We start from the raw sequence: 27,108 nt of genomic DNA, 5'->3' as shown, positions 1-27,108 counted from the left end.
CCCTCTCTTGTTTTAGTAATCGGAGTGGCTAACTAGCTGCTGGATTGCTATTACAAGCAGAGGGAGGTGGAGGGGATGTCTCAGGCCCCGCCCCTGTCCCCGCCTCCTTCTGCAGCTTTACCAGGCGCTCTCGTCCCACACACGTGAGGTATCGCCGCGATCGTCAGAAGACGGGCAGTAATTCTATCGCCAGACCTCCTCCGTACATCTAAAGTGGTGACCAGTAAAGGCTTTTAAAGTGTCTCCTATGGATAGTAACATTTACGTTGTTTGCCGCAGTTGCACGGGCTTGCGCAATTTTAAAGCATAACATGTGTGGTATTTATTTACTCGGCGTGACATCGTCTTTTATATTTTACAAAATAATTGGGTTTTCTTCTTTTGCATTAAAATTCAAAAAGGTGAATTTTTTCCCAAAAATTGCGTTGGAAAAAACGCTGCGCAAAAACCGTGACATCAAAAAGATGCAACACTGACTTTATTATTCTCTAAGGCCTCGGCTTTAAAAAATATATCATTTTTGGGGGTTCTAAGTCATTTTCTAGCAAAAACGGATTGTTACACATAAAGAAAAAGTGTCAGAAAAGGGGCGGGACTGGAGGCGGGACTGGAGGTGGGGAAGTATTAATCACTACAGTGCAGCTCACAGCATGCCCAGGAGATGAGGAGACAATGATAGGAGTGGAGAGAGCTTCCCTCTGAGTACACTGTATAGGATATTACCTCTGATGGGAGAACCAGTCCCCGCTGTACGTGTCTCCATTGGGGTAGGTGTAGACGCCTTGTCCCTGCCGCTGGTCATCCACCCAATCACCTGGAGGGAGAGGAAAAGGAGGGCGTCACCAGAACTGCTGACATTGTACCCTGTGTGAAAGGATCATTCTAGGGGTGGGGGGGGGGAGTGAGAGGAGGCTGCAGAGGATAATTCTGGGGAGATCTGGGATGGGGGGGGGGGGAGAAGTGAGAGGAGGCTGCTGAGGATCATTCTGGGGAGATCTGGGATGGGGGGGGGGGAGAAGTGAGAGGAGGCTGCTGAGGATCATTCTGGGGAGATCTGGGATGGGGGGGGAAGTGAGAGGAGGCGCAGAGGATAATTGTGGGGGAGATCTGGGATGGGGGGGGGGGGGGGAGAAGTAAGGGGAGGATGCACAGGATCATTCTGGGGAGATCTGGGATGGGGTGGGGGAGAGGTGAGAGGCTGCAGAGGATCACTTCTGGGGGGATCTGGGGTGGGGGATAAGTAAGAGGAGGCTGCAGAGGATCATTCTGGGGAGATCTGGGATGGGGTGGGGGAGAGGTGAGAGGAGGCTGCAGAGGATCACTTCTGGGGGGATCTGGGATGGGGTGGGGGAGAGGTGAGAGGAGGCTGCAGAGGATCACTTCTATGGGGATCTGTGGTGGGGGAGAAGTAAGAAGGAGGCTGCAGAGGATGATTCTTGTAAAAATATAAAACAAAAAAAAATAACATTTTTGCTATTTTTTCATCAATGTATTAATATTTTTATTCTCAAATCCTGCAATTGTATGTGAGAATTACAGTATAAAAGAGAGGAACACTGCCACCTTCAGGCTGCACTGACATCTGCAGGCCGAGGGCTGACTTTGTGACTGAAACATCCTTCTCCTCTGTAAGCCATCTGGTCACCCCTCTGACCCCCCCCCCTTTCATCCAGGAGAAGAAGGGCCCATCCATAAGTGAAGAGAAGAGATTAGGCCATTCATAATCAAGAGACAGGAGAAAAGCCCACCCATAGCCCAAAGAGAGGGGAAGGGCCCGTTCATTAGCAAAGAGAGGAGAATAGACCATTCATAAATCAAGAGAGAGGAGAAGGGCCTGTCCATAGCTCTAAGAGAGGAGAAGGACCCATCCATAGCCCAAAGAGAAAAGAAGGGCCCGCTCATAACCAAAAGAGAGAAGACGGGCTGCTCATAGCCACCCACCCATGGGTCCACCCATAAGCCAAAGAGAAGGGAAGGGTCCGTCCATAGCCCAAAGAGAGGAGAAGGGCCCAACTATAAGCGAAGAGAGGAGAATAGGCCATTCATAATCAAGAGAGAGGAGAAGGGCCTGCCATAGCCCAAAGAGAGGAGAAGGGTCCACCCATAGCCCAAAAAAAGAGGAGAAAGGCCCGCCCATAGCACAAAGAGAGAAGAAGGGCCTGCCCACCCATAACCCAAAGAGAGGAGAAGGGCCCATCCATGAACCAAAGAGAGAAGAAGGGACTGTCTATATACCAAAGAGAGGAGAAGTGCCCACCCATAGCTTAAAGAGAGAAGAAGGGCCCACCCATAACCCAAAGAAAAGAGAAGGGCCCGTCCATTAACCAAAGAAAGGAGAAGGGTCTACCTATAGCCCAAAGAGAGGAGAAAGGCCCATCCATAACCCAAAGAGAGGAGAAGGGCCCATCCATAACCCAAAGAGAGGAGAAGGGCCCATCCATAACCCAAAGAGAGGAGAAGGGCCCATCCATAACCCAAAGAGAGGAGAAGGGCCCATCCATAACCCAAAGAGAGGAGAAGAGCCCATCCATAACCCAAAGAGAGGAGAAGAGCCCAACTCTAATGCAGGGATTCTCTAATGCAGGTTGGTCACATAACTTTGGGGCTTCAATTATTTTCCCAATCTCCTCCAGTGATGGGTGGTCCTCAGATGTGGGGCGGTCACTTGACATTGGGGCTGCCCTTATAATACGGATTGATCATGTGACATTGGGACTTTCCTTCTCCTGATCTCCTCCAGTGGTAGGTGGTCCGGTCACATGACATTGGGACTTTCCTTCTCCTGATCTCCTCCAGTGGTAGGTGGTCCGGTCACGTGACATTGGGACTTTCCTTCTCCTGATCTCCAGTGGTAGGTGGTCCAGTCACATGACATTGGGACTTTCCTTCTCCTGATCTCCAGTGGTAGGTGGTCCGGTCACGTGTTATTGGGGCTTTCCATCGTCTCCCAAGACCCGCCCACAGCTGGAGGAGAATGGGAGAAGAAGGAAAGCCCCAATTTCACGTGACCAATCTGTATCATAGCACCACCCACCACTGGAGGAGATCAGGAGACAGAGGAAAGACCCAATGTCACATGACCAACCCACATTATGGGACCACCTAAGGATGTCTCCATGACTCTGTGAATTCATATCATGGCCTAAGTCTGATGCTGGGCGTTATTAAATCCAGAAGACTGAGGACGGGTGAAGAAGAGGCATGACGGGTGACACCTCCAGGTTGAAGGTGGGTAGTGTAGCCTGAAATGCGTTTTTTATGTTACCTGGCTGAATGCTGAGATTATTTGGTCTTCAACTCAAAAGCTTTTATTGAAGAACAAGACAGAGAAAGGGGTCTCCAAATTCTTCTCCAGTTACCTTCGTACTTGGATCCATCAGGATACATGAAGGTCCCCACGCCGTGTTTCCGGTTCTGGTAATACTCTCCTATGTACCGGGAGCCGTTCTTGAATCTGTAAGTTCCCTGTCAATGGAAAGAAGGATTAATATTCTACACATACACACATCCAGCCTCATCTCCGGGCCCGTTACCCCTTCGGGGCTCTGCCATATGAGTTGTGCCAGGCATGCCAGCAGTGTGTAGATGGCAGGGGACATCCCATCCCCTCACCATGAGGTCCCCAATTCCTCCTCCCTCCAAACCGTGGGGTCCCCAATCTCTCCTGCCTCTAATCCTACGACAGTGGGGCCCCCAATCTCTCCCAACTCCGATTCCACAACTGTTAAGTCTCCCAGGGCCCCAATCTCTTCTACCTTCAATCCCACCATCATTGGATACCCAATCTCTACTAATTTTGATATCACCTTTATGGGGTTTCCTACATTTCCCACCTCCCATCCCACCACTGTGGAGTCCCCATTCTCTAACTCCAATCCTACCGCCATGGGATCCCCAACCTCTCCTAGCTGTGATCCACCACTGTTGGGTCTCTTCCTCCCCCCACTCATGAGGGGTCCCCAATATCTTCTGCCTCTGATCCAACCATTTTGGTGTCCCCAATCTCACCTACCTCTGATCTCATCACCCTGGGGTCGCCTATCTCTCCCACCTCCAAACTCACCACTGTGGGGCCACGCCCACCTATGATCCTATGACAGTTGGGTCCCCAATCTCACCTACCTCTTATTTCACAACTGTTGAGTTTCCCAGAGTTTTCAATCTGCTCTACCTTCAATCCCACCACCACGAGGGTACCAAATCTCTCCTAGCTCCAATCCCACCGCCCTGGGATCCCCAACCTCTCCTAGCTCCAATCCCACCGCCCTGGGATCCTCAATCTCTCCTAGCTCCAATCCCACCGCCATGGGATCCTCAATCTCTCCTAGCTCCAATCCCACCGCCCTGGGATCCACAACCTCTCCTAGCTCCAATCCCACCGCCCTGGGATCCACAACCTCTCCTAGCTCTGATCCCACCACTGCAGGAACACCAAATTCTTTTGCCTCTGATCCAACTACCATGGGATTGCCAACCTCTCTTACCTCTGATACCACCACTGTGGGGTTTCCTTCCCCCCCTACCTCCAATCCCACCACTGTGGGGTATGTTGCAACTCCCCAATCTCCTATCCTACCACTGTGGTGTTCCCAATCTCTTCTACCTCTGATCCCTTCACTGTGGGGTCTCTTACCTCTCCCATCTCCAATTTCACCACTAAGGGGTTTCCAATCTCCTCTACCTCTTATTTAACCATTGTAGGGTCCCCACGTTTTTCTACCTCTGATCCCTGCACTGTTGGGTCTCTTACCTCCTCCATCTCCAATCACACTACTGAAGGATCCCCAAGCTCTTTTGCCTTTGATCCAACCATCATAGGGTCCCCAATCTCCTCTTCCTTTGTATTAGGTATGTACTATAAATATTTGATGCATTATGTTTATGTAGTGATCAGTTTCCCTCTGGGTGTATTAGAATAGTGATGAGAAGAGGCCGCTCCTCCTGCTGCTCTCAGACTTGGGGGCTGGGTGGAAATTCCTTCAGATTCAGAAAAAGGAAGTCTCACTTTTATGGTGAAGCAGCCAAAGAGTTTGGGGGACACGGAAAGAAGTGAGAGCTGCTATACAAAACACGGGACTGGACAGATGTAAGAAGAAGGTGTGAGCGAGGAGGAGTGTGGGAGGAATGTGATGGCCCATGGAGGTCACTTCCCAGGACTTCAGGATGAGCCCGGTTATGGAGGGATTGCTGCATGAGAGTGGACGGCAGATATATGGAGGATCTGTACTCACCTGGCCTTGTCTCTTCCCTTTCTCATACATCCCTTCATAGGTGTCACCGTTCGGCAACCGCGCTTTACCCTGACCGTGTCTCTCCTCAACTTCATTCCGCTCCCCTTCATATTCCTGGAAGAGAGAAAGACATAGGGGTGAGACCCCAACACCTGGTGAGACCCCGACACCTGGAGAGACATAGAAGTGAGACCCCAAAACCTGGAGAGACATAGAGGGGAGACCCCGACACCTGGAGAGACATAGGGGTGAGACCCCTGACACCTGGAGAGACATAGGGGTGAGACCCCGACACCTGGAGAGACATAGGGGTGAGACCCCGACACCTGGAGAGACATAGGGGTGAGACCCCGACACCTGGAGAGACATAGGGGTGAGACCCCGACACCTGGAGAGACATAAGGGTGAGACCCCGACACCTGGAGAGACATAGGGGTGAGACCCCGACACCTGGAGAGACATAGAGGGGAGACCCCGACACCTGGAGAGACATAGAGGTGAGACCCCGACACCTGGAGAGACATAGAGGTGAGACCCCGACACCTGGAGAGACATAGGGGTGAGACCCCGACACCTGGAGAGACATAGCGGTGAGACCCCGACACCTGGAGAGACATAGGGGTGAGACCCCGACACCTGGAGAGACATAGGGGTGAGACCCAGACACCTGGAGAGACATAGGGGTGAGACCCCGACACCTGGAGAGACATAGGGGTGAGACCCCGACACCTGGAGAGACATAGGGGTGAGACCCCGACACCTGGAGAGACATAGAGGTGAGACCCCGACACCTGGAGAGACATAGCGGTGAGACCCCGACACCTGGAGAGACATAGGGGTGAGACCCCGACACCTGGAGAGACATAGGGGTGAGACCCAGACACCTGGAGAGACATAGGGGTGAGACCCCGACACCTGGAGAGACATAGGGGTGAGACCCCGACACCTGGAGAGACATAGGGGTGAGACCCCGACACCTGGAGAGACATAGGGGTGAGACCCCGACACCTGGAGAGACATAGAGGGGAGACCCCGACACCTGGAGAGACATAGAGGGGAGACCCCGACACCTGGAGAGACATAGAGGGGAGACCCCGACACCTGGAGAGACATAGAGGTGAGACCCCGACACCTGGAGAGACATAGAGGTGAGACCCCGACACCTGGAGAGACATAGAGGTGAGACCCCGACACCTGGAGAGACACAAGGATGAGACCCCGACACCTTAAGAGACATAGAGGGGAGACCCCGACACCTGGAGAGACATAGAGGTGAGACCCCGACACCTGGAGAGACATAGGGGTGAGACCCCGACACCTGGAGAGACATAGGGGTGAGACCCCGACACCTGGAGAGACATAGGGGTGAGACCCCAACACCTGGAGAGACATAGGGGGAGACCCCGACACCTGGAGAGACATAGAGGTGAGACCCCGACACCTGGAGAGACATAGGGGGAGACCCCGACACCTGGAGAGACATAGAGGTGAGACCCCGACACCTGGAGAGACATAGGGGTGAGACCCCGACACCTGGAGAGACATAGGGGTGAGACCCCGACACCTGGAGAGACATAGGGGTGAGACCCCGACACCTGGAGAGACATAGAGGGGAGACCCCGACACCTGGAGAGACATAGGGGGAGACCCCGACACCTGGAGAGACATAGGGGGAGACCCCGACACCTGGAGAGACATAGGGGGAGACCCCGACACCTGGAGAGACATAGAGGTGAGACCCCGACACCTGGAGAGACATAGGGGGAGACCCCGACACCTGGAGAGACATAGAGGTGAGACCCCGACACCTGGAGAGACATAGGGGTGAGACCCCGACACCTGGAGAGACATAAGGGTGAGACCCCAACACCTGGAGAGACATAGGGGTGAGACCCCGACACCTGGAGAGACATAGAGGGGAGACCCCGACACCTGGAGAGACATAGAGGTGAGACCCCGACACCTGGAGAGACATAGAGGTGAGACCCCGACACCTGGAGAGACATAGAGGTGAGACCCCGACACCTGGAGAGACACAAGGATGAGACCCCGACACCTTAAGAGACATAGAGGGGAGACCCCGACACCTGGAGAGACATAGAGGTGAGACCCCGACACCTGGAGAGACATAGAGGTGAGACCCCGACACCTGGAGAGACATAGGGGGAGACCCCGACACCTGGAGAGACATAGAGGTGAGACCCTGACACCTGGAGAGACATAGAGGGGAGACCCCGACACCTGGAGAGACATAGGGGTGAGACCCCTGACACCTGGAGAGACATAGGGGTGAGACCCCGACACCTGGAGAGACATAGGGGTGAGACCCCGACACCTGGAGAGACATAAGGGTGAGACCCCGACACCTGGAGAGACATAGGGGTGAGACCCCGACACCTGGAGAGACATAGAGGGGAGACCCCGACACCTGGAGAGACATAGAGGTGAGACCCCGACACCTGGAGAGACATAGGGGTGAGACCCCGACACCTGGAGAGACATAGCGGTGAGACCCCGACACCTGGAGAGACATAGGGGTGAGACCCCGACACCTGGAGAGACATAGGGGTGAGACCCCGACACCTGGAGAGACATAGGGGTGAGACCCCGACACCTGGAGAGACATAGGGGTGAGACCCCGACACCTGGAGAGACATAGGGGTGAGACCCCGACACCTGGAGAGACATAGGGGTGAGACCCCGACACCTGGAGAGACATAGAGGGGAGACCCCGACACCTGGAGAGACATAGAGGGGAGACCCCGACACCTGGAGAGACATAGAGGTGAGACCCCGACACCTGGAGAGACATAGAGGTGAGACCCCGACACCTGGAGAGACATAGAGGTGAGACCCCGACACCTGGAGAGACATAGAGGTGAGACCCCGACACCTGGAGAGACACAAGGATGAGACCCCGACACCTTAAGAGACATAGAGGGGAGACCCCGACACCTGGAGAGACATAGAGGTGAGACCCCGACACCTGGAGAGACATAGGGGTGAGACCCCGACACCTGGAGAGACATAGGGGTGAGACCCCGACACCTGGAGAGACATAGGGGTGAGACCCCAACACCTGGAGAGACATAGGGGGAGACCCCGACACCTGGAGAGACATAGAGGTGAGACCCCGACACCTGGAGAGACATAGGGGGAGACCCCGACACCTGGAGAGACATAGAGGTGAGACCCCGACACCTGGAGAGACATAGGGGTGAGACCCCGACACCTGGAGAGACATAGGGGTGAGACCCCGACACCTGGAGAGACATAGGGGTGAGACCCCGACACCTGGAGAGACATAGAGGGGAGACCCCGACACCTGGAGAGACATAGGGGGAGACCCCGACACCTGGAGAGACATAGGGGGAGACCCCGACACCTGGAGAGACATAGGGGGAGACCCCGACACCTGGAGAGACATAGGGGGAGACCCCGACACCTGGAGAGACATAGAGGTGAGACCCCGACACCTGGAGAGACATAGGGGGAGACCCCGACACCTGGAGAGACATAGAGGTGAGACCCCGACACCTGGAGAGACATAGGGGTGAGACCCCGACACCTGGAGAGACATAAGGGTGAGACCCCAACACCTGGAGAGACATAGGGGTGAGACCCCGACACCTGGAGAGACATAGAGGGGAGACCCCGACACCTGGAGAGACATAGAGGTGAGACCCCGACACCTGGAGAGACATAGAGGTGAGACCCCAACACCTGGAGAGACATAGAGGTGAGACCCCGACACCTGGAGAGACACAAGGATGAGACCCCGACACCTTAAGAGACATAGAGGGGAGACCCCGACACCTGGAGAGACATAGAGGTGAGACCCCGACACCTGGAGAGACATAGGGGTGAGACCCCGACACCTGGAGAGACATAGGGGGAGACCCCGACACCTGGAGAGACATAGAGGTGAGACCCTGACACCTGGAGAGACATAGGGGTGAGACCCCGACACCTGGAGAGACATAGGGGTGAGACCCCGACACCTGGAGAGACATAGAGGTGAGACCCCGACACCTGGAGAGACATAGGGGTGAGACCCCGACACCTGGAGAGACATAGGGGTGAGACCCCGACACCTGGAGAGACATAGAGGTGAGACCCCGACACCTGGAGAGACATAGGGGTGAGACCCCGACACCTGGAGAGACATAGGGGTGAGACCCCGACACCTGGAGAGACATAGAGTTGAGACCCCGACACCTGGAGAGACATAGGGGTGAGACCCCGACACCTGGAGAGACATAGGGGTGAGACCCCGACACCTGGAGAGACATAGGGGTGAGACCCCGACACCTGGAGAGACATAGGGGTGAGACCCCGACACCTGGAGAGACATAGAGGTGAGACCCCGACACCTGGAGAGACATAGGGGTGAGACCCCGACACCTGGAGAGACATAGAGGTGAGACCCCGACACCTGGAGAGACATAGGGGTGAGACCCCGACACCTGGAGAGACATAGGGGTGAGACCCCGACACCTGGAGAGACATAGAGGGGAGACCCCGACACCTGGAGAGACATAGAGGGGAGACCCCGACACCTGGAGAGACATAGAGGTGAGACCCCGACACCTGGAGAGACATAGAGGAGAGACCCCGACACCTGGAGAGACATAGAGGTGAGACCCCGACACCTGGAGAGACACAAGGATGAGACCCCGACACCTTAAGAGACATAGAGGGGAGACCCCGACACCTGGAGAGACATAGAGGTGAGACCCCGACACCTGGAGAGACATAGGGGTGAGACCCCGACACCTGGAGAGACATAGGGGTGAGACCCCGACACCTGGAGAGACATAGGGGTGAGACCCCAACACCTGGAGAGACATAGGGGGAGACCCCGACACCTGGAGAGACATAGAGGTGAGACCCCGACACCTGGAGAGACATAGGGGGAGACCCCGACACCTGGAGAGACATAGAGGTGAGACCCCGACACCTGGAGAGACATAGGGGTGAGACCCCGACACCTGGAGAGACATAGGGGTGAGACCCCGACACCTGGAGAGACATAGGGGTGAGACCCCGACACCTGGAGAGACATAGAGGTGAGACCCCGACACCTGGAGAGACATAGGAGGAGACCCCGACACCTGGAGAGACATAGAGGTGAGACCCCGACACCTGGAGAGACATAGGGGTGAGACCCCGACACCTGGAGAGACATAAGGGTGAGACCCCGACACCTGGAGAGACATAGGGGTGAGACCCCGACACCTGGAGAGACATAGAGGGGAGACCCCGACACCTGGAGAGACATAGAGGTGAGACCCCGACACCTGGAGAGACATAGAGGTGAGACCCCGACACCTGGAGAGACATAGAGGTGAGACCCCGACACCTGGAGAGACACAAGGATGAGACCCCGACACCTTAAGAGACATAGAGGGGAGACCCCGACACCTGGAGAGACATAGAGGTGAGACCCCGACACCTGGAGAGACATAGGGGTGAGACCCCGACACCTGGAGAGACATAGGGGTGAGACCCCGACACCTGGAGAGACATAGGGGTGAGACCCCGACACCTGGAGAGACATAGGGGTGAGACCCCGACACCTGGAGAGACATAGAGGTGAGACCCCGACACCTGGAGAGACATAGGGGGGAGACCCCGACACCTGGAGAGACATAGGGGGGAGACCCCGACACCTGGAGATACATAGAGGTGAGACCCCGACACCTGGAGAGACATAGAGGTGAGACCCCGACACCTGGAGAGACATAGGGGTGAGACCCCGACACCTGGAGAGACATAGGGGTGAGACCCCGACACCTGGAGAGACATAGAGGTGATCCCCCGACACCTGGAGAGACATAGAGGTGAGACCCCGACACATGGAGAGACATAGGGGTGAGACCCCGAAACCTGGAGAGACATAGAGGGGAGACCCCGACACCTGGAGAGACATAGAGGTGAGACCCCGACACCTGGAGAGACATAGAGGGGAGACCCCGACACCTGGAGAGACAAAGAGGTGAGACCCCGACACCTGGAGAGACATAGGGGTGAGACCCCGACACCTGGAGAGACATAGGGGTGAGACCCCGACACCTGGAGAGACATAGAGGTGAGACCCCGACACCTGGAGAGACATAGGGGTGAGACCCCGACACCTGGAGAGACATAGAGGGGAGACCCCGACACCTGGAGAGACATAGAGGGGAGACCCCGACACCTGGAGAGACAAAGAGGTGAGACCCCGACACCTGGAGAGACATAGGGGTGAGACCCCGACACCTGGAGAGACATAGGGGTGAGACCCCGACACCTGGAGAGACATAGAGGTGAGACCCCGACACCTGGAGAGACATAGAGGTGAGACCCCGACACCTGGAGAGACATAGAGGGGAGACCCCGACACCTGGAGAGACATAGAGGGGAGACCCCGACACCTGGAGAGACATAGAGGGGAGACCCCGACACCTGGAGAGACATAGAGGGGAGACCCCGACACCTGGAGAGACAAAGAGGTGAGACCCCGACACCTGGAGAGACATAGGGGTGAGACCCCGACACCTGGAGAGACATAGGGGTGAGACCCCGACACCTGGAGAGACATAGAGGTGAGACCCCGACACCTGGAGAGACATAGGGGTGAGACCCCGACACCTGGAGAGACATAGAGGTGAGACCCCGACACCTGGAGAGACATAGAGGTGAGACCCCGACACCTGGAGAGACATAGAGGGGAGACCCCGACACCTGGAGAGACATAGAGGGGAGACCCCGACACCTGGAGAGACATAGAGGGGAGACCCCGACACCTGGAGAGACATAGAGGGGAGACCCCGACACCTGGAGAGACATAGAGGGGAGACCCCGACACCTGGAGAGACAAAGAGGTGAGACCCCGACACCTGGAGAGACATAGGGGTGAGACCCCGACACCTGGAGAGACATAGAGGGGAGACCCCGACACCTGGAGAGACATAGAGGGGAGACCCCGACACCTGGAGAGACATAGAGGGGAGACCCCGACACCTGGAGAGACAAAGAGGTGAGACCCCGACACCTGGAGAGACATAGAGGTGAGACCCCGACACCTGGAGAGACATAGAGGGGAGACCCCGACACCTGGAGAGACATAGAGGTGAGACCCCGACACCTGGAGAGACATAGAGGGGAGACCCCGACACCTGGAGAGACATAGGGGTGAGACCCCGACACCTGGAGAGACATAGAGGGGAGACCCCGACACCTGGAGAGACAAAGAGGTGAGACCCCGACACCTGGAGAGACATAGGGGGGAGACCCCGACACCTGGAGAGACATAGAGGGGAGACCCCGACACCTGGAGAGACATAGAGGGGAGACCCCGACACCTGGAGAGACATAGGGGTGAGACCCCGACACCTGGAGAGACATAGGGGGGAGACCCCGACACCTGGAGATACATAGAGGTGAGACCCAGACACCTGGAGAGACATAGAGGTGAGACCCCGACACCTGGAGAGACATAGGGGTGAGACCCCGACACCTGGAGAGACATAGGGGTGAGACCCCGACACCTGGAGAGACATAGAGGTGATCCCCCGACACCTGGAGAGACATAGAGGTGAGACCCCGACACATGGAGAGACATAGGGGTGAGACCCCGAAACCTGGAGAGACATAGAGGGGAGACCCCGACACCTGGAGAGACATAGAGGTGAGACCCCGACACCTGGAGAGACATAGAGGGGAGACCCCGACACCTGGAGAGACAAAGAGGTGAGACCCCGACACCTGGAGAGACATAGGGGTGAGACCCCGACACCTGGAGAGACATAGGGGTGAGACCCCGACACCTGGAGAGACATAGAGGTGAGACCCCGACACCTGGAGAGACATAGGGGTGAGACCCCGACACCTGGAGAGACATAGAGGTGAGACCCCGACACCTGGAGAGACATAGAGGTGAGACCCCGACACCTGGAGAGACATAGAGGGGAGACCCCGACACCTGGAGAGACATAGAGGGGAGACCCCGACACCTGGAGAGACATAGAGGGGAGACCCCGACACCTGGAGAGACAAAGAGGTGAGACCCCGACACCTGGAGAGACATAGGGGTGAGACCCCGACACCTGGAGAGACATAGGGGTGAGACCCCGACACCTGGAGAGACATAGAGGTGAGACCCCGACACCTGGAGAGACATAGGGGTGAGACCCCGACACCTGGAGAGACATAGGGGGGAGACCCCGACACCTGGAGAGACATAGAGGTGAGACCCCGACACCTGGAGAGACATAGGGGTGAGACCCCGACACCTGGAGAGACATAGGGGTGAGACCCCGACACCTGGAGAGACATAGGGGTGAGACCCCGACACCTGGAGAGACATAGAGGTGAGACCCCGACACCTGGAGAGACATAGGAGGAGACCCCGACACCTGGAGAGACATAGAGGTGAGACCCCGACACCTGGAGAGACATAGGGGTGAGACCCCGACACCTGGAGAGACATAAGGGTGAGACCCCGACACCTGGAGAGACATAGGGGTGAGACCCCGACACCTGGAGAGACATAGAGGGGAGACCCCGACACCTGGAGAGACATAGAGGTGAGACCCCGACACCTGGAGAGACATAGAGGTGAGACCCCGACACCTGGAGAGACATAGAGGTGAGACCCCGACACCTGGAGAGACACAAGGATGAGACCCCGACACCTTAAGAGACATAGAGGGGAGACCCCGACACCTGGAGAGACATAGAGGTGAGACCCCGACACCTGGAGAGACATAGGGGTGAGACCCCGACACCTGGAGAGACATAGGGGTGAGACCCCGACACCTGGAGAGACATAGGGGTGAGACCCCGACACCTGGAGAGACATAGGGGTGAGACCCCGACACCTGGAGAGACATAGAGGTGAGACCCCGACACCTGGAGAGACATAGGGGGGAGACCCCGACACCTGGAGAGACATAGGGGGGAGACCCCGACACCTGGAGATACATAGAGGTGAGACCCCGACACCTGGAGAGACATAGAGGTGAGACCCCGACACCTGGAGAGACATAGGGGTGAGACCCCGACACCTGGAGAGACATAGGGGTGAGACCCCGACACCTGGAGAGACATAGAGGTGATCCCCCGACACCTGGAGAGACATAGAGGTGAGACCCCGACACATGGAGAGACATAGGGGTGAGACCCCGAAACCTGGAGAGACATAGAGGGGAGACCCCGACACCTGGAGAGACATAGAGGTGAGACCCCGACACCTGGAGAGACATAGAGGGGAGACCCCGACACCTGGAGAGACAAAGAGGTGAGACCCCGACACCTGGAGAGACATAGGGGTGAGACCCCGACACCTGGAGAGACATAGGGGTGAGACCCCGACACCTGGAGAGACATAGAGGTGAGACCCCGACACCTGGAGAGACATAGGGGTGAGACCCCGACACCTGGAGAGACATAGAGGGGAGACCCCGACACCTGGAGAGACATAGAGGGGAGACCCCGACACCTGGAGAGACAAAGAGGTGAGACCCCGACACCTGGAGAGACATAGGGGTGAGACCCCGACACCTGGAGAGACATAGGGGTGAGACCCCGACACCTGGAGAGACATAGAGGTGAGACCCCGACACCTGGAGAGACATAGAGGTGAGACCCCGACACCTGGAGAGACATAGAGGGGAGACCCCGACACCTGGAGAGACATAGAGGGGAGACCCCGACACCTGGAGAGACATAGAGGGGAGACCCCGACACCTGGAGAGACATAGAGGGGAGACCCCGACACCTGGAGAGACAAAGAGGTGAGACCCCGACACCTGGAGAGACATAGGGGTGAGACCCCGACACCTGGAGAGACATAGGGGTGAGACCCCGACACCTGGAGAGACATAGAGGTGAGACCCCGACACCTGGAGAGACATAGGGGTGAGACCCCGACACCTGGAGAGACATAGAGGTGAGACCCCGACACCTGGAGAGACATAGAGGTGAGACCCCGACACCTGGAGAGACATAGAGGGGAGACCCCGACACCTGGAGAGACATAGAGGGGAGACCCCGACACCTGGAGAGACATAGAGGGGAGACCCCGACACCTGGAGAGACATAGAGGGGAGACCCCGACACCTGGAGAGACAAAGAGGTGAGACCCCGACACCTGGAGAGACATAGGGGTGAGACCCCGACACCTGGAGAGACATAGAGGGGAGACCCCGACACCTGGAGAGACATAGAGGGGAGACCCCGACACCTGGAGAGACATAGAGGGGAGACCCCGACACCTGGAGAGACAAAGAGGTGAGACCCCGACACCTGGAGAGACATAGAGGTGAGACCCCGACACCTGGAGAGACATAGAGGGGAGACCCCGACACCTGGAGAGACATAGAGGTGAGACCCCGACACCTGGAGAGACATAGAGGGGAGACCCCGACACCTGGAGAGACATAGGGGTGAGACCCCGACACCTGGAGAGACATAGAGGGGAGACCCCGACACCTGGAGAGACAAAGAGGTGAGACCCCGACACCTGGAGAGACATAGGGGGGAGACCCCGACACCTGGAGAGACATAGAGGGGAGACCCCGACACCTGGAGAGACATAGAGGGGAGACCCCGACACCTGGAGAGACATAGGGGTGAGACCCCGACACCTGGAGAGACATAGGGGGGAGACCCCGACACCTGGAGATACATAGAGGTGAGACCCAGACACCTGGAGAGACATAGAGGTGAGACCCCGACACCTGGAGAGACATAGGGGTGAGACCCCGACACCTGGAGAGACATAGGGGTGAGACCCCGACACCTGGAGAGACATAGAGGTGATCCCCCGACACCTGGAGAGACATAGAGGTGAGACCCCGACACATGGAGAGACATAGGGGTGAGACCCCGAAACCTGGAGAGACATAGAGGGGAGACCCCGACACCTGGAGAGACATAGAGGTGAGACCCCGACACCTGGAGAGACATAGAGGGGAGACCCCGACACCTGGAGAGACAAAGAGGTGAGACCCCGACACCTGGAGAGACATAGGGGTGAGACCCCGACACCTGGAGAGACATAGGGGTGAGACCCCGACACCTGGAGAGACATAGAGGTGAGACCCCGACACCTGGAGAGACATAGGGGTGAGACCCCGACACCTGGAGAGACATAGAGGGGAGACCCCGACACCTGGAGAGACATAGAGGGGAGACCCCGACACCTGGAGAGACATAGAGGGGAGACCCCGACACCTGGAGAGACATAGAGGGGAGACCCCGACACCTGGAGAGACAAAGAGGTGAGACCCCGACACCTGGAGAGACATAGGGGTGAGACCCCGACACCTGGAGAGACATAGGGGTGAGACCCCGACACCTGGAGAGACATAGAGGTGAGACCCCGACACCTGGAGAGACATAGGGGTGAGACCCCGACACCTGGAGAGACATAGAGGTGAGACCCCGACACCTGGAGAGACATAGAGGGGAGACCCCGACACCTGGAGAGACAAAGAGGTGAGACCCCGACACCTGGAGAGACATAGGGGTGAGACCCCGACACCTGGAGAGACATAGGGGTGAGACCCCGACACCTGGAGAGACATAGAGGTGAGACCCCGACACCTGGAGAGACATAGGGGTGAGACCCCGACACCTGGAGAGACATAGAGGTGAGACCCCGACACCTGGAGAGACATAGAGGTGAGACCCCGACACCTGGAGAGACATAGAGGGGAGACCCCGACACCTGGAGAGACATAGAGGGGAGACCCCGACACCTGGAGAGACATAGAGGGGAGACCCCGACACCTGGAGAGACATAGAGGGGAGACCCCGACACCTGGAGAGACAAAGAGGTGAGACCCCGACACCTGGAGAGACATAGGGGTGAGACCCCGACACCTGGAGAGACATAGAGGGGAGACCCCGACACCTGGAGAGACATAGAGGGGAGACCCCGACACCTGGAGAGACATAGAGGGGAGACCCCGACACCTGGAGAGACAAAGAGGTGAGACCCCGACACCTGGAGAGACATAGAGGTGAGACCCCGACACCTGGAGAGACATAGGGGTGAGACCCCGACACCTGGAGAGACATAGAGGGGAGACCCCGACACCTGGAGAGACAAAGAGGTGAGACCCCGACACCTGGAGAGACATAGGGGTGAGACCCCGACACCTGGAGAGACATAGAGGGGAGACCCCGACACCTGGAGAGACATAGAGGGGAGACCCCGACACCTGGAGAGACATAGAGGGGAGACCCCGACACCTGGAGAGACATAGAGGGGAGACCCCGACACCTGGAGAGACATAGGGGGAGACCCCGACACCTGGAGAGACATAGAGGTGAGACCCCGACACCTGGAGAGACATAGGGGTGAGACCCCGACACCTGGAGAGACAAAGAGGTGAGACCCCGACACCTGGAGAGACATAGGGGGAGGGGTGTATATATAATTTCTCCCATGAATAGTTACATTGTTGCGGAGATGGCACTGTCACTAGGAAATGACGGATACTCTGTATATATATTTATCTTTTCCATGTTGGATGGAGTATATGATGGAGTATATGACGGGTTATACCCCCCCCCCCCCCCCTCACTGACAGGTATCCCCATTGGAGGTTTCCCTTCACTTCCTGTCCCTGAGACGCAACAGGAAGTGAGAGAAGATCCAGTGTCCATTCGGGCAGATTTCTCTTCACTTCCTGTACCTGAGACGCAACAGGAAGTGACTTGTGAACTGGTGTCCCCACTGGGGGAGATTTCTCTTCACTTCCTGTCCCTGAGATGCAACAGGAAGTTAGAGAAGAATTGGTGTCCCCATTGGGGGAGATTTCCCCTCACTTCCTGTACCCGAGAGACAAGGGGAAATGTGAGGAGAACCGGTGTCCCCATTGGGGGAGATTTCCTCTATTTTCCTGTCCTGGTGACACCACAGCAGAGAGGGATAATCTCAGGTGATGGGGATGTGTGACGTAGACACTGTGTATATACCCCCCCGGTGTGTGTGTGAGAGTCTCACCCCCAGGTCGGCCTCCTGCTCCTCCTCGAACTCCTCTGATCCCAGGTCAGACATCTTCTCCTCTCCTCTCTACTCTGTAGTCAGCGCTCTGTGTATCTCCGTCTCCATGGACACCGGGACCGCCCACAAGCCGAATCACGTCACCATGGAGACGCACACTTCCGGGGCAGGAGGCGGGAGAGTGATGAATTTGGCGGGGGGGCGGGGTCATGTCATGTGACTGGAACCTCATTGGTCAGCGCAGCCCGAGTATCTTTCGCTTACAAACGGTGTACTGAGCGCTGATGCAGAGGGGGCGTGTTTTCTCCAAGCTTTCCGTCACCATGTGCGCAATGATTGGTTGGTGGGCGGGAGTTTTATAAACCGCGCGCACGGATTGGGAGTTTTTCTCTCTCAACTTTTAATTATGATGCGGTTCAGTGATTGGTTGGTGGGCGGGATTTTCATGCGGCTGATTGGTAGATGTCTCGGGGGGCGTGTTTTATCCCTTAGTTCGAGGTCCTACTTATCATGTGTGGATAGCGACTGATCGTGGGGCGGGGTTTTCATGAATACTGAGTGTCTATTGGTCAAATTTGTAATGGGGCGTGTTTGATAGTGTGGCCCGTTCTGATGGAAGAAATGTGTTGGGAGGGGCTCGTTACACCTAAACTCCTCCCAAAAATATGAACCCCGCCCCCACATACAGATCCTTGTACACGTCTTATCCTGAATATAGCGCAGAGCCCTATCCCCCTACAAAGCCCCGCCCCCTACAGAGCTCCGCCCCCATACACAGAGAACACCAAACAAAACACAATAAATATAAAAAAAGGAAAGCAAAACATAAAATAAGAACCCCCCCCTCCCCCGAAAAAAAAAAATAGAAAACAAACAAAAGGGAAAAAAATAAAAAGGAAACAGAAAAAAAAATTAAAAAAAAATTGAAAACAATAAAAAATAAAACAAAAAAAAAAGAACCCCACCAAAAACATAGAAATAAAAAACTGAAGAAATATAAATAAAACAAAAAATACAAAAATAACCCCCCCCCCCTCCAAAAAAATAGGAAAGCAAAAAAAAAAACAAAAAAATTAATTTAAAACAGCCCCCCCCCCCACCAAAAAAAAAGAAAAACTGAAAAGAAACGAAATCAAAATATACAAAAAAAGACCCCCCCCCCCCACAAATTTATGTGACTAAAAAGTGTAAAAAATAAAATTTCACCTAAAATCCCCCCATAAAATTATGAGCCCCCCCCCCAGTCTCCACATTCTCCCCCATTACAGATCTTAGCCTATGTCTTATACATATATTTATGGAAATCCTGAATATAGCGCACAAATATACTACAGAGCCCCGCCCCTACAGCTCCCCGCCCCTACAGAACCCCTCCCCCCCTACAGAGCCGCCAACCAACACAGAGAAAAATATAAACAGAACACCAAAAAATAAAGCAATAAATAATAAAAAAAAGAGAAAAAAAAACAAAAAAAATTAAAACAAAAAAACAAAAAAAAAAAACAATATTAAATGTAAAAAAATAACACCCCCCACAAAAAACAAAATAAATAACACAGAAAAAAAGCCCCCTCCAAAAAATATATTTTTTAAACTAAAAACTATAAGCCCCCCCCCCCATCCCCCACATAAGCCCCCATACAGATCTAAGCACACATCATGAATACATACTTATGGAAATCCTCCACATATTATCCACACACGTATATTGTATACTGTAGCACCCCCCCCCCCCCTGCTCAGCTGCCAGCCAATAGAAATAAAAATAAAAACCAAAGAACACCAAAAAACACCAAAGAGAAGGAAATTAAAAAATAAAAAATAAAGAAATAACCCCCCACAAAAAAAATATAGAAGAGAATAAAAAAAGGAAACAGAAGAAAATAATGAAAACAAAAACACATTGAAAACAATAAAAAAATAAAATAAAAAAAAACCCCACCCAAAACGTAGAAATAAAAAGGTGGAACAAATAAAAAAAAATACAAAAATATCCCCTCCAAATAAAAATAGAAAAAAAGGAAAAAAAAATAAATTTAATTAAAAAATAACCCCCCCCCCCCACCCCCACGCGGCTGTCAACCAACAGAGAAAAGAAAACCAAAGCTCACCAAAAAATAAATAAATAAAAAAAGAAAGAGTAAAACGTAAAAAAAAAAAAAAAAAAAGAACACCCCCCCCCCCACAGTGCTGTCAACCAACAGAGAAAAAAAAAAAAAAAAAAACCAAAGAACACAAAAAAATAATAATAAGAAAACAGAAAGGAGCTGCAGGGAGGATCGGGGGATCGGGTGAGTATATATTTTCTGTATACAAGGAGCAGTTACCCGCACAGTGCCGCAACATTTCCCCGGAGCTTTCAAATAATTTTCGGGTCTCAGGGAACCCCTAGGGATAAATCGGGTGTCAGCAGGAAAAACACTTTTTATGTTGGTGGTCACTGAGGAAATCCATCCCTCACCAGGGGGGCTCAGAAGTCCCCCCAGACAGACAGATAATTGGTGTCCTGGTTTTGGTGAGTGGTGTCAGTGTGGTGTCAGTCCTGTAAATAGGAGGACAATCAGCCACAGCTCATGGAACCCCTGAGAACTTCTGAAGGAACCCTGGGGACCCTCAGCACCCTGGCTGAGAATGGGTGATGTAGATGGTTGGGTGATGTAGATGTTTGTTGGGGGTCTGAGCTGTGTACTGAGTGCCCCCCTTAAATATCCATCTATACCAGAACATAGGAGGGCGAGCCTGGTCACCACTCTTTTCTATGGTCAGCCATCACATGGGTTGGTGAGTACCAGTACCATGGGGAGAAGACTGACCGGTGGGTTGGTGAGTACCAGTACCATGGGGAGAAGGCTGACCGGTGGGTTGGTGAGTACCAGTACCATGGGGAGAAGGCTGACCGGTGGGTTGGTGAGTACCAGTACCATGGGGAGAAGGCTGACCGGTGGGTTGGTGAGTACCAGTACCATGGGGAGAAGGCTGACCGGTGGGTTGGTGAGTACCATGGGGAGAAGGCTGACCGGTGGGTTGGTGAGTACCATGCGGAGAAGGCTGACCGGTGGGTTGGTGAGTACCAGTACCATGGGGAGAAGACTGACCGGTGGGTTGGTGAGTACCATGCGGAGAAGGCTGACCGGTGGGTTGGTGAGTACCATGCGGAGAAGGCTGACCGGTGGGTTGGTGAGTACCAGTACCAAGGGGAGAAGACTGACCGGTGGGTTGGTGAGTACCAGTACCATGGGGAGAAGGCTGACCGGTGGGTTGGTGAGTACCAGTACCATAGGGAGAAGGCTGACCGGTGGGTTGGTGAGTACCAGTACCATGGGGAGAAGGTTGACCGGTGGGTTGGTGAGTACCAGTACCATGGGGAGAAGGCTGACCGGTGGGTTGGTGAGTACCAGTACCATGGGGAGAAGGCTGACCGGTGGGTTGGTGAGTACAAGTACCATGGGGAGAAGGCTGACCAGTGGGTTGGTGAGTACCAGTACCATGGGGAGAAGGCTTACTGGTGGGTTGGTGAGTACCAGTACCATGGGGAGAAGGCTGACCGGTGGGTTGGTGAGTACCAGTACCATGGGGAGAAGGCTGACCGGTGGGTTGGTGAGTACCATGGGGAGAAGGCTGACCGGTGGGTTGGTGAGTACCAGTACCATAGGGAGAAGGCTGACCGGTGGGTTGGTGAGTACCAGTACCATGGGGAGAAGGTTGACCGGTGGGTTGGTGAGTACCAGTACCATGGGGAGAAGGCTGACCGGTGGGTTGGTGAGTACCAGTACCATGGGGAGAAGGCTGACCGGTGGGTTGGTGAGTACAAGTACCATGGGGAGAAGGCTGACCAGTGGGTTGGTGAGTACCAGTACCATGGGGAGAAGGCTGACCGGTGGGTTGGTGAGTACCAGTACCATGGGGAGAAGGCTGACCGGTGGGTTGGTGAGTACCAGTACCATGGGGAGAAGGCTGACCGGTGGGTTGGTGAGTACCATGGGGAGAAGGCTGACCGGTGGGTTGGTGAGTACCATGCGGAGAAGGCTGACCGGTGGGTTGGTGAGTACCAGTACCATGGGGAGAAGACTGACCGGTGGGTTGGTGAGTACCATGCGGAGAAGGCTGACCGGTGGGTTGGTGAGTACCATGCGGAGAAGGCTGACCGGTGGGTTGGTGAGTACCAGTACCATGGGGAGAAGACTGACCGGTGGGTTGGTGAGTACCAGTACCATGGGGAGAAGGCTGACCGGTGGGTTGGTGAGTACCATGCGGAGAAGGCTGACCGGTGGATTGGTGAGTACCAGTACCATGGGGAGAAGGCTGACCGGTGGGTTGGTGAGTACCATGCGGAGAAGGCTGACCGGTGGGTTGGTGAGTACCAGTACCATGGGGAGAAGACTGACCGGTGGGTTGGTGAGTACCAGTACCATGGGGAGAAGGCTGACCGGTGGGTTGGTGAGTACCAGTACCATGGGGAGAAGGCTGACCGGTGGGTTGGTGAGTACCAGTACCATGGGGAGAAGGTTGACCGGTGGGTTGGTGAGTACCAGTACCATGGGGAGAAGGCTGACCGGTGGGTTGGTGAGTACCAGTACCATGGGGAGAAGGCTGACCGGTGGGTTGGTGAGTACAAGTACCATGGGGAGAAGGCTGACCAGTGGGTTGGTGAGTACCAGTACCATGGGGAGAAGGCTGACCGGTGGGTTGGTGAGTACCAGTACTATGGGGAGAAGGCTGACTGGTGGGTTGGTGAGTACCAGTACCATGGGGAGAAAGCTGACCGGTGGAAGAATCTGGCAGTGAGAAGAGTTAGTCAGGACATCTATGTGGTGATTGTGTCCAGAAAGATCATTGGTGTCCGGCTGCTGGCTTTGGTAAGTGGCGTTGGTCTTAGAACTATGCAGGCACCATAAGATGGGTTGGTGACAGTGGTGGAACTACTGTAGTGGTGTGCCCCTTTATGCAGATGCAGGTGCAAGTCCCTTTAACTCGATTCCCCACAATCCTCTGGGCTCCCAGCATCCCCTGAGTTCCAGGACACGCCCAGGGAGTATAAATGCCAGCTCCGCCCAGCTTCCTGTGCTCAGAGAGATCCTGCCTGATGGGACAGCAGTGACTGGGCAAGTGAGCTGTCCCCAGGTGCTGGGTCCTCATTCGATCAGTCTGGTGTGCGGGCCACCAGCAGTGACTGGGCAAGTGAGCTGTTCCCAGGTGCTGGGTCCTCATCTGATCAGTCTGGTGTGCGGGCCACCAGCAGTGACTGGGCAAGTGAGCTGTTCCCAGGTGCTGGGTCCTCATCTGATCAGTCTGGTGTGTGGGCCACCAGCAGTGAGCACAAGAGCACGCAGCATCTATCCAAGCCCCAGTCACTGGAGAGGACTCTGTTACAGTCCATGTGGAGAAGTTGTCCAAGCAGTCGGTTGGTCCTATCTATGGCCCCCAGAGCCTCCTGACCAAAGTCAGCATCAGCAGCGCCTGTGTGAAGTCTGTGCCAGCAGGAAATCCCCTCAGCTCACAGTCTGCTGAATGAACGATCAATCTCTTGGAACAGGTGAGAATCTTCAGTTCTTTATCCTATCAGTAAACTGAACTCAGAGCACTCTGCTGCCATCTAGTGGCCGTTAGTAGAACTGCAATAGAATTGTTTTCACACGTTTTATGCCTGTTTCTCCCTTCCTCATATTGCTGTTTTGTACTGCAAACCCCTGATTACATGATCTCCTGTGTAATCTACGTTCTACATTGTTAAGTAAAGTAGAAATTGCACATCACCACTGGTCTGATCATTTGGCTGATACCATTACATAACACTTCCAGGGTTGCAGGAGTCACACAGGCAACTGGGCCCCGACGTTCCGCCACTGAGAGGGGCCAAAAGCCCGGTCTGCGGATCCATGGCGGGGTTACTGGCTCCAGTTGTAAGCAGAGTGTCTGTTACACTCTCACTAACGCTGCACTGACAGAGGCAGCACTGACAGCACAGTAGTAATGTTCAGTTCATCTGACGGAACGGATTCATATGAAACAGATCACTATTGACTCTATAGGAGAATCAGGTCTGATCCTAGAGTGAGAGAGCTCCGCCCCTCCCTGTAACCAATCAGCCACTCACAGCACACTGACATGCTGGAAACAACCTATCACAGTTCCAAGTCAGGAGTACTCCGTACACCGAGTCACAGAATCCTCACTTAGGAGTCACAGAATCCTCACATAGGAGTCACAGAATCCTCACATAGGAGTCACAGAATCCTCACATAGGAGTCACAGAATCCTCACATAGGAGTCACAGAATCCTCACATAGGAGTCACTGAATCCTCACATAGGAGTCACAGAATCCTCACATAGGTGGTCACAGAATCCTCTCAATCCTCCTCCTCTCCACAGGCCTCCTAACAAAATTGGATCACCATCAAGTCTTTCAATTGTAAGTGACCAGCACCATACTTTACAGTGCTCTCAGGAAAAAGCTATTGAAATAATAAAATAAATACATTTTCAAATTTTGATCCAATATGCTATACCTTTAGGCCAACCAGAAGGATTCCCTTCATGTGACCCCCATGCTGTTAGATAAGGATCCCCTCCATGTGATCCCTATGCTATGTAAGTCTGCTTAACATATATTGCCTATATATTTCCCATTTTAACCATATCAAACCGGCAATATTACCATCACCCAAAATCATATCATTTCAGACAGCCACTCCACAGAAATCCCGTGAGAATAGTTTTGGAAGAGCAATGGGAATAATACAACCCGGGACATAACCGCCTCGGTCACCTGTATGTGTTTACTACATATATTTTTTCACTATTTTTTCAAATAGTGTTATATTGTACATTTCAATATATATTTATTACATATTTCAGACATGGTGAACTGTCTCCGCTTCCTTGATAAAGGCAATATACGCCGAAACGCGTTGGAAGTCTGACAAGACACACACTCTCTCTCAACAAGCTCACAATTCTGAGCCCCACAGACAGAGTTTCAAAAAAGTCACCATTTCCACCTTGTCACCTTTCGTTCCATTTTCACCTTCTCACATGGGTCTATAACCCATTTGCACCATTTGTATTATATTATTTTGTTTGTATTTCTATATATTCTTTGCTCAATAGCAAGAAATTTTCTAATAATCTCCAATAAATATAATTTTTTAATAAGCCCGTAAAAGTCCCATTTCCTTTGACCTGAGGCATCAAAATGTTTTAATACGTTTCTCTGGGACGGTGGCTACACCAACTTAGTTTAGGTATCAGGGATCGCATCTTTTTTCTCTTACAGAATCCTTACATAGGAGTCACAGAATCTTCACATAGGAGTCACAGAATCCTTACATAGGAGTCACAGAATCTTCACATAGGAGTCACAGAATCGTCACATAGGAGTCACTGAATCTTCACATAGGAGTCACAGAATCCTCACATAGGAGTCACAGAATCGTCACATAGGAGTCACAGAATCCTCACATAGGAGTCACAGAATCGTCACATAGGAGTCACAGAATCCTCACAGAATCCTCACATAGGAGTCACAGAATCCTCACATAGGAGTCACAGAATCCTTACATAGGAGTCACTGAATCTTCACATAGGAGTCACAGAATCCTTACATAGGAGTCACTGAATCTTCACATAGGAGTCACAGAATCCTTACATAGGAGTCACTGAATCTTCACATAGGAGTCACAGAATCATCACATAGGAGTCACAGAATCCTCACATAGGAGTCACAGAATCCTCACATAGGAGTCACAGAATCCTCACATAGGAGTCACAGAATCATCACATAGGAGTCACAGAATCATCACATAGGAGTCACAGAATCATCACATAGGAGTCACAGAATCCTCACATAGGAGTCACAGAATCATCACAGAATCCTCACAGAATCCTCACATAGGAGTCACAGAATCCTCACAGAATCCTCACAGAATCCTCACATAGGAGTCACAGAATCCTCACAGAATCCTCACATAGGAGTCACAGAATCCTCACAGAATCCTCACAGAATCCTCACATAGGAGTCACAGAATCTTCACATAGGAGTCACAGAATCCTTACATAGGAGTCACTGAATCTTCACATAGGAGTCACAGAATCATCACATAGGAGTCACAGAATCCTCACATAGGAGTCACAGAATCATCACATAGGAGTCACAGAATCATCACATAGGAGTCACAGAATCCTCACAGAATCCTCACATAGGAGTCACAGAATCCTCACAGAATCCTCACAGAATCCTCACATAGGAGTCACAGAATCATCACATAGGAGTCACAGAATCCTCACATAGGAGTCACAGAATCCTCACATAGGAGTCACAGAATCCTTACATAGGAGTCACAGAATCATCACATAGGAGTCACAGAATCGTCACATAGGAGTCACAGAATCTTCACATAGGAGTCACAGAATCCTTACATAGGAGTCACTGAATCTTCACATAGGAGTCACAGAATCATCACATAGGAGTCACAGAATCATCACATAGGAGTCACAGAATCCTCACATAGGAGTCACAGAATCCTCACATAGGAGTCACAGAATCCTTACATAGGAGTCACTGAATCTTCACATAGGAGTCACAGAATCATCACATAGGAGTCACAGAATCCTCACATAGGAGTCACAGAATCATCACATAGGAGTCACAGAATCATCACATAGGAGTCACAGAATCCTCACAGAATCCTCACATAGGAGTCACAGAATCCTCACAGAATCCTCACAGAATCCTCACATAGGAGTCACAGAATCATCACATAGGAGTCACAGAATCCTCACATAGGAGTCACAGAATCCTCACATAGGAGTCACAGAATCCTTACATAGGAGTCACAGAATCATCACATAGGAGTCACAGAATCGTCACATAGGAGTCA

The 27,108-nt window shown here is 53.6% G+C and overlaps 1 protein-coding gene across 1 annotated transcript in view; it reads right to left on the bottom strand.

The window, feature by feature from the left end:
- LOC309545538 (radial spoke head 1 homolog) overlaps nt 1-18,381 on the bottom strand; it is a 31,496-nt gene extending 13,115 nt beyond the window's left edge. The window contains exons 1-4 of the mRNA XM_082244749.1: nt 18,232-18,381; nt 5,232-5,345; nt 3,360-3,465; nt 724-814 (exon numbers count right to left, since the gene is read on the bottom strand). Of these exons, the coding sequence (XP_082100875.1) occupies nt 724-814; nt 3,360-3,465; nt 5,232-5,345; nt 18,232-18,285 (365 nt within the window). The 5' untranslated portion in view covers nt 18,286-18,381. The remainder of the gene's footprint in view (nt 1-723; nt 815-3,359; nt 3,466-5,231; nt 5,346-18,231) is intronic.
- Between the last annotated feature and the right edge of the window lie 8,727 nt (nt 18,382-27,108).

Source organism: Pelophylax lessonae (genome assembly GCF_965119305.1).
Source record: "Pelophylax lessonae genome assembly, chromosome: 2".
NCBI classification, from domain to species: domain Eukaryota; kingdom Metazoa; phylum Chordata; class Amphibia; order Anura; family Ranidae; genus Pelophylax; species Pelophylax lessonae.
The sequence above is the reverse complement of the archived record's forward strand: the minus strand, read 5'-3'. Positions and strand labels throughout refer to the sequence as shown.